At 45.6% G+C, this 17,231-nt stretch overlaps 1 protein-coding gene across 1 annotated transcript in view; it reads right to left on the reverse strand.

Moving 5' to 3' along the window:
* Positions 1–1,484: 1,484 nt before the first annotated feature.
* Positions 1,485–17,231, reverse strand: part of Ccdc6 (coiled-coil domain containing 6) — a 93,669-nt gene continuing 77,922 nt past the window's right edge. Inside the window, exons 6-9 of the mRNA XM_041655744.1 lie at positions 15,968–16,124; positions 8,406–8,506; positions 6,458–6,582; positions 1,485–5,632 (exon numbers count right to left, since the gene is read on the reverse strand). Coding sequence (XP_041511678.1) covers positions 5,429–5,632; positions 6,458–6,582; positions 8,406–8,506; positions 15,968–16,124 — 587 coding nt within the window. The 3' untranslated portion in view covers positions 1,485–5,428. The remainder of the gene's footprint in view (positions 5,633–6,457; positions 6,583–8,405; positions 8,507–15,967; positions 16,125–17,231) is intronic.

The following is a 17,231-nucleotide window of genomic DNA, read 5'->3' on the forward strand; positions in this document are numbered from 1 at the left end:
TATGAGTCCAGGAACGTCTGGTCTGTGCCTTTCTCCAAGGCAGGCTTTAATTTTTGTTCCTCTTTCCCATGAGCACACAAGAACTGGCTGTACTGGACTTCCCGTATTCAACCTATGTCCTTTCCAAGTAGGTCAGGACCTCAAGAGTCTGCAGGTCCATGCTTTAGTAACTACAGTGGCAGGCAGACTGGCTCTGAAGAGGGCGGGGGCTCTCTTCTCCAGGTGCACGGACCCCTCAGCCCGCAATGACTGGGCAATAGCAGCCTTCCTGCACTTGACTTTTTCAAGAGAATCAGCAATATGTGATGATGAGATGGTTATTCCCTCCACCTCCCAGGCTCCCTGACTTCACCATGGTGACTTGTGCCATTTGCTGGAATCCCTCACAAAGCACAGGGTGGGCCATTTATTTGCTGCCTCCCAAGACTCTGAAACACAGCACAGAAATCCTGGATGTAGAGAGGGAGGGACCTTCTTCCCAGAGTTGCCTTTATTCAAATGGGTAAAGGCGGTCCAGCGGTTCCATGGCTGGTTGGAACAATGCTGAAGTGTGTTTTAAAGAACAGTTTTGTCACTACCTTTTATTGCTTTTGTATATGTGTGTACTGAAGGGATGTGGAGGTCAGAGGACAGCTTAACAGGAGTTGGTTTTCTCCGACCACATGGGGTCTCAGAGTTCAAACTCAGGATGCCAGGCTTACAGCAGATACATTTATCTACTGGGCAATCTCACAGGCCCAAGAGTAAACTTTTTAATAAATAGAATACATTTTTTAAAAAATGCACTTACTGCTTACTACACACTGTAGTAACAATGAGTGATGTTTACATAGGGTTGATGTCACAGGCTTATCCATACCAGGTCTATTACATACATGTCCAACACACAGCATTTCACAACAGCCTGGCTGTCCAGATTACTGTAGGCTTTCAGGCTGATGCATCATTCACTGACATGTCTTATGGTGCATGCCTGTGCATGTGGGCCCCCATGTGATATTTTGGGAGGTAGCTTTCCATTACACACACACACACACACACACACACACACACACCTCTAGGTTTACTGTTTGAACTTGAAATATAGCATATTGGGGCAGCAAGCACTCTATAAAGGTTCAAAACCATGGGCCCTATCAGTGGTTAAGAGCACTGGTTGTTCTTTCAGAGAACCTGTGCTCAGTTCTTAGCACCCCCATGTAGCTCACATCCTCCTCTAACTCTAGTTGCAAGGGATCCAATGCTCTCTTCTGTCTTCTACAGGCACTGAACTCATGTAGTACGTGGACATACGTGCAGAAAAATATCCACAATTTTTTCCCACACTAGTCCCATTTATGCCATCTTCCTATGTTTACTTCCTCTGGATGTCTTTAGAGTTTATAATTGGTTTTACTTTGAAAGTCTGCTGGAACCAACACCAAACAATGACCGTTTCCAACTCAAAAGACCAGAAAGGACGAGAGGGAAGCTTACGGTTCAAGAGGTACATTTTAAAAAAATTATCTTTATTTAGGTTTTCTGAGTCAGCACATGTATTAAAGACTGATCAACATAAAGGAAATAAGACATTAACTGGACATCTTACGTCTCTCTAAACTCCGACAGAGAAGGTCAGGATTGCCACCGTTACCTGAACTCCAAGCTAGTCAAGTTGTAGACAGGCTAGCAGAACAACACACAGAGCACATGGGTGTGCAGAGGCAGAGGACATGCTAGCATCTGGCTCTCCTCTCTTCCTTGCTGACATCTTCCCATTTGACAGTCTGCTGTCTTTCCAAACGAAGTCCCAAATAAAAGTCTGTGGAAACAACTGAGGGTGCATCTGACTGGACAGTCTTCCGAAGGAATGCATTATGCGTTCCAACCTGTGGCGCCTGCAACCTTTTTTTTTTATTATTTTTTTTATTTTTGCCAGGATGAAGTTCAGATCAAGATGCACAATACAATCTGATGATGATGAGGACCGAGTCGAACAGCAAAGTTGAGCAGTAACCCAAGTTAAGGCATGAATGCACACACGCACACGTGCACACACACAGCACCCATGCTAGCACGCACAGAGGATCCCACTGATCACTCAAGGAGAGGCAACCTGGGTGTGGCCAGTAATCACAACTGCTGAGGATTCCGGAAAATGCTCCCCAAAATGATAGGCTAACACATTTTTATCAAAAAATTAAAAAAAAAAAAAAACCTAAACTTAACAAAAAACCCCCAAGACTCTTTTAGTCCTTCCCAATGGCTCCTGAGAAGGAACCAGGGAACAGCGTCAACAGCAGGCTCTTTAATCGTTGGAAATTGAAGCTTTACTACACATGTCTTTGGTAGTCATCACTACAAGCTGTCAGCATTGGTTATCCTATGAGACAAGTACTAGACAGAAGGTAAAGTTACACAGGAAACTGTCTCCAACACTTTTAAAAAAACACCCTTTCTGAAGCACGCATCGCCACGCTTTATCCTGTCTTCCTGGGTTTATCTTTAAGAGCAGAGCTTTGTACAGGGCAAGATCATGTCTACCCTACCCAACAATGGGGGGGGGGGGTACACATTGCTTTCCTACAGCCGAAGGATCAACAAAAATTCACATTATTAATTACATCTGGTCGAATCAGAAGCCAATGACAAAGGCACAGCAGCATGAGGTGTCAAAGCCACATTCTGGTCACACATTCATTCCACGGTCACCCACCATCTGTCTCCTTTCCAATCAACCAAGACGTATACATAAAATCCTAAATACTTCCACATTGGCCAAAGGTCTAGAAGTCTGTTTAGAAGGCCAGCACGCTTGACAAGAGAAAGCAGGTCAGAGCCCAGAGGCGCTGGGTGCGTGGACTGGGTTCTGTATGAAGGCGAGGGAATCTGGGAAGAGACCCTCAACCTATTAGCAGCACAGTGGTACCCGAGGGTCTCTGTCAACACGACAGGAGGTGGAGCCACCGAAGGTACTGTTGCTCTCACCTGCTGAGGATGGCTACTGATTTTAATCCAGAGTCAGCCTGTGAGAGATGGGAACTGAACCCCAAAACGCCATGTCCAGCCCCAACCAACCTAGGATGGGTTTCCCGCAGTACGGAGGCTCCTGTCTCTGGGGGCTCAGCAGCTCCTTCTCTTTCCTATCACTGCCGGCTTCCAAAGTAACACGAAGTATCCTAAATTCAGGTGTAGTGTTTGTTCTGTTGGTCTTGCTGCCTGCAGGGAGAAGCAACTGGATTATGCTAAAAAGTGCTGTGAGGGGAACGTTTCGAGGGAAGGAATGGGTCTAGAGGAATCTGTGGGACATTGTCCAAGACAAGTCTGAACGCCAAGAACCTAGCTCTGAGAGGCTCTGCTTGCCGCACGGCAGAGCCTTCACTTTTGTGCTTCTAGGAGGTAACTAGGCTGATGGGCAGCGGAGGAGAGATCTTTACAGAACGGACTTGTGTGGTGGAGTATAAGCCGCGAGCCAGCAGTGTGAAATCTACAATCCCAGAAAAGTCTTGTAAACACATACCAAATTTCTCTCGCAGGGAAAATAAAATAAAAAAAAACTCAAGACTGTACCGTGAAGGAAGAATTCTTCTGCCCTAGCCTCAGAATTTCCCTGGAATGGTCATGTACCAAGAGGATCAGGGAGTTGCTGGAGAAATGCCCGGGTTTAGTCTGACATTGAAAACCTACCGCCTTGACAGCACCAGCCTCCACCCCGGGTCTGATAACGGCACCATGGCCATGGCCGGTACATCACTCACACTCTCTCTCACTCACTCACACTCACACACACACACACACACACACACACACACACACCTTAAAAATAAAACTTTCACAGACCGACTGTTTCTTCCTGGTCGTCGGAGGGTAACATTCTCAGTGTAGGGGTGGAAGAGAAGAGGTGAAAGGTCCTACGGTGGTTCTTGTCCTCAAGTTCTTAAAATGCCATCCAACACTGTCATCCCATAACGCCTTTTTCATTCTGTTAACTCTTAAATATGCATTCGAAGGCAAAAATGGAGGTTCCTAGGCTGTACAATATTAAGTATCTACAATGTCACCAGGGTATTTCCTTGTTCTCGGGAGTGTGTTCCGTGAGGAGTCGCTATTGGAGATGGCTGTCACAAACATAAACTCTTAAAAATGACTGATAAATTAATTTTCAGTTCTCTGATTATATCCAACAGATTCACGTTTCTCATCATAAAATATACATTCTCTAGTAAGTTATTTTCATCCACGGCATATATAAATATGCAAACACAGGCAGGAAAAAAAGCACTTGACTACGAACGCACAAAGTAACGGCTGACAAACAGAAATGAAGGTGGTAACAGAGCCACTCAAGTGTTCCACCCCAAGTGATTTGTGCTGAATGAATGGCAATCGTGTTCAGAACCTCCTTGGTGCTCTCCTGGCTAACTTATAATGGGCACCGTGAGTTGCCAGCAAGGCCAATGAGCTCCTTTGCTGGCTACGCTTCCTCTCTGTCAAGTGCCCCTTGGCCATCACGCTAAGATGCCACCTACACTTCATACAGTATTTCCTAAGAGCATTTTGTACCTGGGAAATACCTGCTCACCCTGGCTCAGGACAGCACAAAAGAATGGAGGGGGGGGGGGTCACCATTTCGGCTCTATTACAATCTCATGGCCCCTGCAGTAGGCCAGCATTGGAGTCACCCATCAAGATGACCAGAGGGAAGGCATCTACCCGCTCACGGCAGAGGGGACCAGCTTAGGCGGCTTAACTTGGAGGAGAAAGGAAAGGAATCGCATCTCCCCATGCGCGAGGGGGAGAAGCTACAGCTGTGTGATTTGTTTCTGTAGGCTGCTTTACAAGAGACAATTTACATCAAAAACAACCTGTAAAAAGTGTGTCTGTAGAAAGCTCTACACTAGACATGTTGTGGGCACCGATCCATCTCACTTCCTATCCTATACTCAGAGTTAGGTTTGCAAAGGTCTGAACTTGTAGTGCTCAATTCTTGGGATAGTTTGGTAAACTCCCCTGTGAGCTGGTGGACGAGGGTTACTAACAGCTTAGTAATTTCCTGCAAGTTCACAGAGGAACAATCTAAAACAAGATTTCCCTTCCTATTTTACAGACCTAAAAGCCAAGAAGAGAAGCCCTGGGGCCGGGCGTAGGGTGTGGGGTTTTGCACACTGCTTCTTATGACCAAATACCAGATAGCAATGTTCCAGCCAGGGAATGACGGACACGGAGATTCAAGTAAAACACCGATGGAAAGAAAGTCATCTGGTTAGTGTTGTAGACCCACAACACCGGCTGCGTTTCCGACGAACATTCACGACACTACGAGGAGGGCAGCTAGACAACCTCAGTGCAAACACATCAGATCCAAATATGCCAGGAAGGAAGCCTTTGGCGTTGAGAAGGCGGCTCCATCAGACAAGTCCCGACTTGAAATTCTGACTAAGCTCATGCATTAAGGCTGGGAAGAGGGGTGCACCAAATGCTGCTGCGAGGACGGGGCAGGCTGCGAGGAGGCGGCTGCCGTGGGGACCGCGGGCTGCATGGGGGGCGGAGGCGGTGGCGGAGGTGGCTGGACTGGGCTCTGTGTGTTGGGAGATGGAGGAGGCGTGGGCCTTTTGAATTTATCAGGACTGCTGCTTCTCCGTGGCGACGGCCTCTGTAAGGAGAACACAGGGACAACAGGTCCGTTTGGGATATCAGTTCAAGTCCAACGAAGTCAGAATCGGGGCTGAGGAGGATGGAACCTAGGCCAACAAGGGTCATAAAAGCCATGGGTTCTGCTGGGCGGTGGTGGCGCACGCCTTTAATCCCAGCACTTGGGAGGCAGAGGCAGGCGGATCTCTGTGAGTTCGAGACCAGCCTGGTCTACAAGAGCTAGTTCCAGGACAGGCTCCAAAACCACAGAGAAACCCTGTCTCGGGGGGGGGGGGGGGGGGGGGGGGGGGGGGGAAGCCATGGGTTCCTTCTTTATCATTAGTGGTTCCTGAACTAGCTGGGACAACATAAACAAGATAAACAAGGTAGTGTTCCTCATACCTGATGGAGGAAGGTCATTGGTTAAATAAAAAGAAACTGCTTGGCCCTCATTGGTTAGAAGATAGGTGGGAGGAGTAAACAGAACAGAACGCTGGGAGGAAGAGGAAGTGAGCTCAGACTCCACAGCTCTCCTCTCGGGAACAGACGCCTCAGAGAGATGCCATGCTCCGCTCTCCCGGGCAGAGGCATGCGATGAAGCAAACCGCCAGGTTAGACATGCTGAATCTTTCCCGGTAAGACCGGTGCTCACAGATTATTAGAGATGGGTTGATCGGGATGTGAGAATTAGCCTGTAAGGGCTAGAGCTAATGGGCCAAGCAGTGTTTAAATGAATACAGTTTGTGTGTTGTTATTTTGGGCATAAGCTAGCCAGGCAGGCAGCCAGGGTGCTGGAGACGCAGCCCCGCCACTCTTATTACTGCGGGTGCCCAGCAAAGACACTTACCGTGATACCGTGAGAGGCTCCCATGTGCTGAACGTGGAGGCCTGGAGAGTTGTAGTAAGACATCCCGGCGCGGGTCAACGAGGTTGGCGGTGTGAAACCAACCGTATGACTCGCGTACGAAAGGCCTGAAACACAACCAAGGGCAATGAGGTTCGGCATTATTTGTAGCCGGATTGTCTAGTATCCTCTAGAGAACTCTTCAATAAAAACAGACACGCAAAGGTGCGGGGGGCCACTCAGTGGGCACGGTGGGTAGCAAGGGGCATAAAAACAAACAACTATGGGGCACAGGAGTCGAACAGTAATCCCAGACATGAACGTGGTCGTAGTCCACCAAATGACCCTTTAGATGGCGGCCACGAGCTGCAGAAAGGATGACAAGAATGGTCTCTTCAATGGTGTTGGGAAAACTTCATATCCACAGGTAAAAACAAACAAACATACATACATGCATTGTGGAATAGTACTTTACACAGGCAAAGATGTATTACATCTGTTTCTGCTGTAGAATACTACTTTAACTATGTGAAGGCGCATTGTATTTGTTTTTGCTCGATTTGTTTAACTAAGTAAAGATGTGTTGCTGTTTCACCTTGTCTTCCTAAGGCACCGGCTTGGTCTAACCATGAATCTTCAAAGTTTCTCTATTGCTTGACTGTCTGCCCGCCCATCCATCCATCCATCCATCCATCCATCCACTCTCTCTTTCTTCCTTCTGATGCTCTAGGCCAGTAATTCTCAACTGTGAACACCAAGCCCTCCAACTCTAACCCTAACCCCAACCAAATCAATCAATCAATCAATCAATCAATCAATCAATCAATCAAGGGAATCCAGGACAGTGATGACAATCTTCCATCTGGCACTGAGCCACAAGGACATATCATTTCATCTCATTGTGCTATAAATCCCACCATGAGCAAACCAGACTGAGGTGACTCCCTCATATGACTGAAAGCTCAGATGACCGAAAGGCCTCAATAAGTTATCAGTGTATTTTCTTTTAACTATCTTCCCAGGGCCCTATTGATTACGTAATATTAAGTCAGCGGAACTTATTTTTTATTCTCTCTTAAATCTTAATAACCATGCACCTCACCTTTTGGCCCAGGAATACATTAGAGAATAAAACAGTAACAACAGCAACTAACCCTTGATGAACCTGGAAATCTGCACACAGAGGCTGCTGAGCAGAAAACAGCACAGCTTAAGGACAGGGACACATTGTAAGAATTTCAATGGGAGAGATCAGAGTGTCCCCAAACCGCTAGGGAATAACACTACTGGGAAGTACTGCGGTTTCTGATGCCCACTGCTGAGGTCATGGCTGTCCATGGTGTTTATTGGTCACACTGTCCTGGCTTTGGTACCTGGGGACTCCTGACTCTCTGTCACAGCCTTACCATTATTTCTGAGAAATTCTTCACTTTGCAAAGATGTCACACACCCATCTTTCCAAGTGGCCCAAGTTCCTTTTAACTGAGAATGAAGACAGAAACCAAATCTGGCTTCTGGATGCACTCACAACTGTTACTGGGGACACAAAGCTGCTTTTAGACCTAGTTACTGCCCATTCCTGATTTAGATACATCCAAACAAGCTATTGAGAAGATCTTGGTACCATTACACGAATGTAGTAAGATTGCCTTGCAGAACATTTTAACAACAGAAATAAAAAGAGTTGAAAGAGAAATAATAATAAAGTAGTAATATACCCCCCCAACACACACACAGTTCTCGTGTTTAAGATCTTCAAGCCAACACTCAGTACTGACAGTGACTTATTTTTGAAAAACACAAAATAGAAGAGAACACAACCAGGGCTGTCGATTAAACATGCCAGAAGAGCAGGCTGAAAATCGGTGGGGAGCACTTGCTAAACCTGTGTGAGGCCCTGGGTCCAATCCCTATCCCCCAGACACTGCCTGGTAGTGGAGGTTACACTCACCGGGTGATATAGGCCTGCTGGAACTGGGAGAAGGCGTGTAAGGGATTGGGCTGGACACAGTGCGAGGTCTTAATCCTTGTGCTGACATCTCATTAAAATACCTAGAAGAAGAGAGGAGGAGAGAGTTGAAACACCTGTGTTCAAGTAGTCCCTAGAAGACATCCTAGCCGCAAAGGTGTGACCACACAATCTGAGGTCAAAACCCAGGGAGTTGGTGAGGGTGGACCCAGGGGACATTACGAGTGCAGACTCCTGGGTCATACTGCTCCAGGTTGACAGAGGCCTGTCATAGCCATGCCACACATCAGAGAGGACCAGGCTTGAAGAAGTCCCTTCAGTGATCCCTGAAGCCCAAATACCTCTATGCTGAAATTGCTCTTTGAAGCTCAAAACTAAATAAGCTCACCGATATTTAAGTTATCCCATTAAGTTTAAAGACACATATGCCCTCTGGGGCTGAGTGCCATGTGTCTGCAAGGCAAGTTTTACATAACAGATGGTCACACATTAGAATTTCACTGACAACAGCAACACCTTCGGTGGGTCACGCTCAGCCACACTGTGCTGAGTCTCAGAAGTCACGCCAGTCCTGAACGTGCTCAAGCGGGGTCATCAGGACCACAGAGTGCTGATGGGAGAGAATTTCTACGTGACAGACTTCCTGACAAACCGCCCTCCCTGGCCTTAAAAGTTAAACAGGCCTGTACTTTCATCCCAGAGCACAGTCAGCCCTGGCGTTAGTTCACACGAGGAGGAGCTAACTTGGCCGTTTCCCAGCATAGATCCTGACTGACACACTCAGTTAAATGCCGGCCTCTTTGTCTTCTTCCCCTCTTTAGAACATCCCACCACAGCAATACCAGGTAGGCCCCTTCCTTGTACAGCATGCAGGCAGGTGGTTACTATCACCCCTTTAAGTGGTCTTAAGTGCCTGAAGCTTTCTCTCCCCGAGATTCACCACATTGTTAGTGGTCCTTGGAGGCAGAGTGGTACTTAATCAGGCAACTCCACTGTACCTGGAGTAATTTATGAACAAATAAAAGCAGGGCTGGGGATGTAGCTCAGCTGGCAGAGTGCCTGCCTACCAAGCATGGAGCCCTGGGTTGTGCCTTCATGCACCCGTAATCCCAACTCTGGGGTGGACACAGAAAGGTCAAAATCCAAGGACAGCTCAGGACTGCACGAGAGCCTGCCTAAAAGCAGATGAAAACAAACAACAAAAATGAAGTAAAACGCCAAGTGTGGCGGCGTAAGCTACTAATCCGAGCATTTGGGGAGGCGGAGGCAGGTGGATCTCCGTGACTTTAAGAGCAGTCTAGTCTATAGAGCAGGTCCAGAGCAATCAGATCTGTTATAAAGAGAAACCCTGCCTAGATAGATAGATAGATAGATGGATGGATGGATGGATGGATGATAGGTAAGAGTTAATTAAGACAGACTTCTGCAGTAAGCATTAATCCACCTGGACGTGTGAAGGAGCCACGTTTCAAGAATGCCCCTCCCCACCCCCAAGGCCCAGCCCAGGTGTTCGGTACTCCAACCCTAGTCTTCCCTGAGTCTTCAAATATGTTCTCAACTGTCCAGTGAACTGCTTTGCGTTTGGGCTGACATTTTCAAACCATTTTCCTGAGAATGAGAAACTGGTGCAGAACAGATGCATGAGGCTCAGAAGCAAGGATCAGAGTTCTGTGACACAATCTCTTGAGAAGCAATTCTTTAAGGGAGGAAGCAGGGAGATGCTTAAAAGGGGACAACTTGTTTTACTTCTGCAACTTTCAATTATATAACTTGTCATATATTTTTTTTTTTAAATCAATTCTCTTGAAAGCATCGAGGGGAATGGTTGGGATACTTTGGCAGGCCTCTGGTCTGAATTTCCCTAAAGAATCAGAGGTGGAGAGCTGAATGTATCCTCAGCAAACAGCGCTTCTCATAGAACAGACCCTAGCTGGCAAGCCAGGTCTCACGGCGAGGGTCCCCATCTGTCTCCGGAGGCTCTGTCTCCCTTTTACCCTGAGATGTGGCCCATGGGAAGCCGGACTACACCTGGTCAGACATGGTCTGCGTCAGTGGAAGGCTAATTCCATAAATCAGGTGTAAATGCTGCACACCCAAAATCCTTGTTCTATTTTGACTTGTTAGTTATCTTAATGACTTCCTTACTCACAAGCACAGAGGAGGAGATGAAGGAGGAGGGTCAAAACGAGGTACAGATACAGAAACCAGCTGTTCTGGTTACCCATATGACGCTTGTTTCAGCATAGGAGACAAGAGAAGTTGGAGCTAAAGACATAGACAACATTTAGTAAAATCACTGCAAAGCTAGAGAAGAAAGGGTCACGCAGATGGAAAAGGCATACTGAGAAAAGCACCTCGTACATCCTATAGTCAAGACACTGAGTACACAGAACAAAGAAATTAACACTGACACTTACAGAAAAGAATCAAGTCACAGAGAAGAGGAAACCCATCAGAGAGCAGCAGACTATTCAAGAGAAATTTGAAAAATCAGAGAGGACATACAACAAGCTCTGAAAAACGGTTAACCAGCAAGCCAGATCATTATTATACCCATCAAAACTATTCCTTTTAATTGACAGAGAGTTTTCATTATAAACACAAACTAATTTATAATCAATAAACCAGTACTATAGAAAATACCTGAAGGAATTCTACATAGCAAAGAGAAAAGTAAAAAAACATAGCCATGAGGCTACAGTGAAGAATGAAGTATGTACTAGAACAGCAAACAAGCAGAGATCTTTGCAAGGCAAAGTGCCAAAGGTTATAGAATCTATAACTGTCAGGAAGGCACAAACACCTTTCAATATTAACTCTGAATGTTAATAGCCCCAACCATCCAAACAAAGCACACAAGAGGAGTAAATTGGATTAAAAAACAGAAGCCATCTGTCTGTTGCCTACAAAGGAACATATCTTACCCGCAAAGCCAAACAGAGCATCAAGGTAAAGGGGAGGAAGAGACATTCTAAGGCAACAGAACTTGAAATCAAGTTGAAACATCTGGCAAAGTAGACTTCAATGGAGAGCAAGTCAGGAGAGGTAAAGAGGATGAGCGCAGTTTCATAAATATAAACACCACAGGTGTAAACACACACGCTTAGGCAGTATCGGGAGACTTCCGTTCCCATGCTCACCAAGCAACAGGCTATCAGGACCAAAAGAACTAACAAAGAAATATCAGAGTGAGCATTGCAGATCAAATGGAATTAAACAAATATCTAAGACGATTCCACTCAAACAGTGCCGGATGCACATTCTCATGGCAGCCTATAGACCCTTCTCCAAAATGGGTCGAATCTGAGGATCAAAGCAAGTCTTAAGAAAGTTTAACTAATTGTCTGCATTCTACCTGTTTGCACTGGAACAAAGGAGGAAATTAGCAATGAGAGAGACCACAGAACACAAAAGGTCACACAGAGTAAACAACACAGCACTGAATGATGAATAAGTTATAGAAGAAGTCAGGAGGGAAATCAAAAATTCCCAGAATTCAATGAAATCAAAAACAGAGTATCAGAACTCAAGGAATACAATGGTTTACAGTTACAAATGCCCAGAGAGAGAGAGAGAGAGAGAGAGAGAGAGAGAGAAACACAGAGAGATCACAACTCAGTAACTTAATGATACACCTCAAGAGAAAGATCATGCCAAACACAAAACTCAACAGACAGAAATACCAAGAACAGGACAGAGGCTAATGAAATGGAAGTAATAACTACTACTAATAACCAATGAAACAAAATGTTGGTTCTTTGAAAAGGGAAGTTTGACAGAGCCTCAGCCAAACTAACCCAGAGACAGACACCGATCAGACTCAGAGGACCATTCAAGCACAGTGTGAAAACCTATACTCTAGAACACTGACAAGTCTATAAGAAATGGACATATTCTGAAACACACACAACTTATCAAAATTAAACTGAGAAGACGTAAGCTACTTAGAACTTGACAGAGTCATGCCAAGCAATGTGACTAACTTAGTAAGACAAAGTTTCCCAACGAAAAAAAATTTAAAAGTAAAGTCTCAGGAGGATTCACTGCCGAGTTCTACCAGACCTCCAGAGAAGCGACATCAAAGCTCTTCCAAGGACAGCATGCAAGAGGAAAGGGAAGAACACAGCCATGTTCAGCTCACACAGCCAGCACTGCCACTACCCAAACCACACAAGGACCCAACAACAGCAGTCAATACCTTTCTGCTGGGCAAGGATGCGAGGGATGCAACTATGCTTCAACATACTCATAGCAATAAATACATCAGCAGTCTTTGATGTGGAAATCACTTCATCATCTCCAGAGTCCAACATCCTTTCATGATAAAAGACCTGATATATACAACAAACTGAGAGCCAACATTACACCACATGGTGGTCTATTATTTGTGTTTTAGTAAGTAAAGCTTGCCTGCAGCAAAGCAGCCACACTAGTCAGGCATACAAGCCAGGCAGTGGCTGCACACACCTTCAGTCCCAGCAGCCACACTAGTCAGCCATAAATGCTGGGCGGTGGTGGTGCATGCCTTTAATCCCAGCATTAGAGAGGAATGTAGGGCAGGATGAGGCAGTAACTAGCTCTCTAGTGGCTTGGCTGCTGTGCTTTTCTGATCTTCAGGTTGAACCCCAGTATCTGTCTCTGGGTTTTTAATATTTGTGCTACAACACTAAGTGGGGGAACCTCAAATCATTGCTGCCCAAAGCAGAACTGTGACAAGGACACCCACTTTCTCCACACTTATTCATTATGGCCATGAAGTCGTAGCTAGGAAGAAACAGAAATAAAGAAATAAAATTGATTCAAATAAAGAAAGAAACCAAATGAATCCTATTTGTACAATGATTTGTTATACAGATCTCAACAATGATAAAATTTAAAATTCTAAAAAAAAAAACCATTTGAAAAAGAAGCTCCCCCAAAATGGACGTTGTTTCCATTAGCATGAATATGCAGAATCACTATAATGATATTTGCAGTCCTCATCTAAGTTCCAAAGGCATTCTTCATAGAAGCAGGGGAGGATCCTGACGTTGACATACAAGCAAAAAGACTCCAGAGAATCACGGCAATCCCCAGCAGAAGGAACAGAGTTCACAGTGTTTGATTTCAAGGTACACTATAGAGCCATACTAATAAAAACAGTAAGGCACATGAAAAAAACAGCAGGTGGAGACTCAGATCCATGTAACTACCTGGCTTTTTCTGAGAGAGGCACAAAAATACACACTGGAAAATGGACAGCCTCTCTAACAACGGTGCTAAGAAGACTGGGTACCCCCATAGGTAGAATGAAACCTGTGTATAAAAATCAACTCAAAACAGATCAAAGACTTTAAAGAGCTGAGAGTCTGAAGCTGCTGGGGGAAACACTTTAAGACACAGGCACTGGGATGGAGAGATGGCTCAGCGGTTAAGAGTACTGCCTGCTCTTCCAAAGGTCCTGAGTTCAACTCCCAGCAACCACATGGTGGCTCACAACCATCTGTAATAACATCTGGTACCCTCTTCTGGCATGTAGACATACATGCTGACAGAATACTGAGAATACTGTATACATAATAAATAAATAAATCTTAAAAAAAAAGACACAGGCATTGATTGGCAGAGACTTTCTGGAAAGAAAGACACAGCTCAGGAAATGCTATCAAGAACTGGTAAATGGGATGCTATGAAATGGACAACCAATGGAAACAGTAAACTGCTGAAGAAAATCTTTGCCAGGTACATATCAAACAGGCGGTTAATGACAACCAGAATAAGGAACTAAAAAGAATAAATACTAAAAAAACCAAACAAGCCCATCAATAAACAAGAAAATGAGATAAACAGTTGTTCTTAAACGCTTAAGGACAGGCCAGCTGTGGCGGGGCACACCTTACCTGTTTGAGGACAGCCTGGTCTACATAGTGAGCTTCAGGACAGGCAGAGCTGCCCAGTGAGATCCTATCTCGGAGAAAACTTATAAACGTCAACAAACTTACGATGAAATGTCCAACATCCTTAGCTACCAGGGAAATTCCAGTCAAAACTATTCCGAGATTCTCACCCTGGCTGGAATGGTACTTACTAAGAAAACAAGGAACAAATGCTGGTGGGGACGGGATACGAGGAAGCCCTCATTGGCTGCTGGTGGGAATGTGGGCCAGCCCAACTGCTATCAAAAGCAGTAGGAGGGTTTCTCAAAAAAAAAAAAAAAAAAAAAAAAAAAAAACCCCAGAACAGTCCTGTCTCAGATATGCCGCTACCAGAGGGCTTTACGTCAGAATCACAGCGAGGCCTGTACCTCTCTGCTCTACAGTTCTATACCCAACAGCTGACTTACAGATTCTGCACAGAGGTCCGTACAGAAGGAAAATGCAGTGTGCCCACGCCATGGAGCTTATGCAAGGGTAAAGAAGACAGAAACTAGGCTATTTGCTGAAATGCAGAGGCCGCTGGAAACCAAAGCAGGTCAATTAAGCCAGACTCGGAGGCAAGGATCCTGTCTTCTCTTATTTGTGGATTCTAGATTTCTTACATATACACAAAGCCATTTACATGTACACACAGGGCGTGAAATCAGAAGGGGGGCTGAGGGATGGAAAGATGCCCAATCAGGTGGAAGAAAGTGGAGAAAGGGGAGGGTGTGAAGTGAACGTGGTCAACACACATAATATACTTAAGAGAGACGGTCTCTAGGAAACTCAACACTATTCAAAGTCCACCCCCACAGATCATTCTGCAATTCTATGGCCTGATGCTTTCCTGATTAAGATCATAACAGCACAGTTACTTCCGAAGGACACAGATGCATATACGAGCTAAATACTAAACTCAGTGAGTTAAAAACAAAGATATCAAAACAGGAGAGGATGGATAGAAAGGGAGGGGAGTGATAGAGATTGAGAGAGTCATGGGGGATGAAAATGATCCAAATTTAATATACACGCTTGAAATTACCAAGGAATTAAAAAAAAAGCTTGGCATTGTGTACTGACAAAGGAGGAAACATAAATATACTAAAGGGGGAAAAAAATCACTAAAATGTCTGCAATTCAATTAAAGAAGATTTGGAGGAAATCCTGCTAAATGTGCCTGTGGTATTTGTATCCAAGTATGTGAACTTATTTATTCCCGTTACCAGAAATAGGAACAGCAGCAAATGTGTTTCTCAAGTACTTTGCTTACATTTAAATACCAATGTTGAAGATTTAAAAACAAAACAAATGTTAGCTCTGCCTCCACTCCTCTCCTGCCATTCCGAAGGGCACTTTCTGCTCCAGCGTAAGCGGAGTATCCTGCCCTGCACATCTACAGCAAGCATGAGCTTCAGCGTGGGGTATTCATCACCATGACCCCACGTGACATTTAAGCTCTGCCCTTCTGCATGTATGCCTGGTGCCTGTAGGGGGCATAAGAGAGCACTGGATCCCCTGGGACTGGAGTGTGTGTGTGTGTGTGTGTGTGTGTGTGTGTGTGTGTGGCGGGGTGGACAGATGCAAACCTTTCGTGTGTGTGTGTGTGTGTGTGTGTGTGTGTGTGTGGCGGGGTGGACAGACGCAAACCTTTCGTCATCCATCTCCAAGCTGGACTCGCTCTCGGAGAGCTGGCGACACAGCGCTTCCCTTCTCTCCATCTCCCTCTGGAGCTTCCGCTGCAGCCTCAGGTTCTCTTCCCTCATGTGCCGCTCCTCCTCCAAGTACTGGGCCATCTTCTCGGAATCTGAAAAGCCACAGCTCGCAATTAAACCGCGGTTTGTGCAATCATTACCCCACCTGTGGAACGGCCCCCTCCCCTAGCGGGAGTCCAGGGCTTAAAATTAATCCTTGGCGTCAAAGTTCACAAGTGAGTTACAGTTAGCAAGTGATCTAACAACAGGCAGTGTTGGCAGGCTAGGTGTCTTCACATCCACAGGACAGTCAGACTTCCTTCTCCTCCATGGTAGAGGCTGGGAGAGAAGGGAGCCCAGTTAGGGGGACAGGCTGCCTGTCCACTCTAGACAGGCCACTTGGGGAGTGGAGAGTCACCCTCCGTGCATGCTGTGCTAGAAGATGTTCAGATAACATTCTTGTAAAACAGTTAACACACAGTTAACAACAACTCTTCTCCATGAAGTGTATATAAACCTCATCCAGGTGTGCGTGGACAACCTTCGGAAACTGCTTCGCTCCTCAATCTCGTGGATTCTGGGGATTGAACTCAGGTCGTCAGGCTTGGTGGCAAGAGCCTTTACCCACTGAGCCCGCCTGCCCAATAACGGCTTCTGATAACAATTATTCAAGGATTTCTAAGTATGCAGCAGAATATACAAAAGCTCTTAAACTGTATTTCTTAACGTAAGAAAATTGTTTTATCTTAAATCATGCGTAGATGTGTGTCTGTGTGTTAGTATTGCACAGCAGAGTACAATGGCCATGGAAGCCAGACGACGTCCCTCCCATGCCCTAGTGCTGAAATTACAGCTGCTAGGAACTGAAATGGACAGCAATAAGCAGTCTTAACTGCTGAGCCATCTCTCCAGTCTGGACTCGCCCTGCTTCAGAAATGAAAATACTCAGATTATTAGACACTATTATGTAGACTAAACACTAAACCTCCTGGCTGTTTTGAATACAGCCGGAAGCCCCGCTGCCTAATCCATATGCAAAGTCTTTTTAATTGAAGTGATGCTGGGAAACCACTTACAAAGCTCACTTTTAATATGGACAGCTTAAATTAAGTCTCCGCAAGCATGCCTGTGTGCAGACTTCTCACTGAGAGCTACCAGGTGGCCCTGATGTTGCTCAAACTCAGAGTGGCGACTACAGAGCAAGTTCTCTTCCACAGACA

The sequence above is a fragment of the Microtus oregoni genome, unplaced genomic scaffold (genome assembly GCF_018167655.1).
Source record: "Microtus oregoni isolate MIOR12 unplaced genomic scaffold, Mior012 000007F_ref0000211, whole genome shotgun sequence".
NCBI lineage: Eukaryota > Metazoa > Chordata > Mammalia > Rodentia > Cricetidae > Microtus > Microtus oregoni.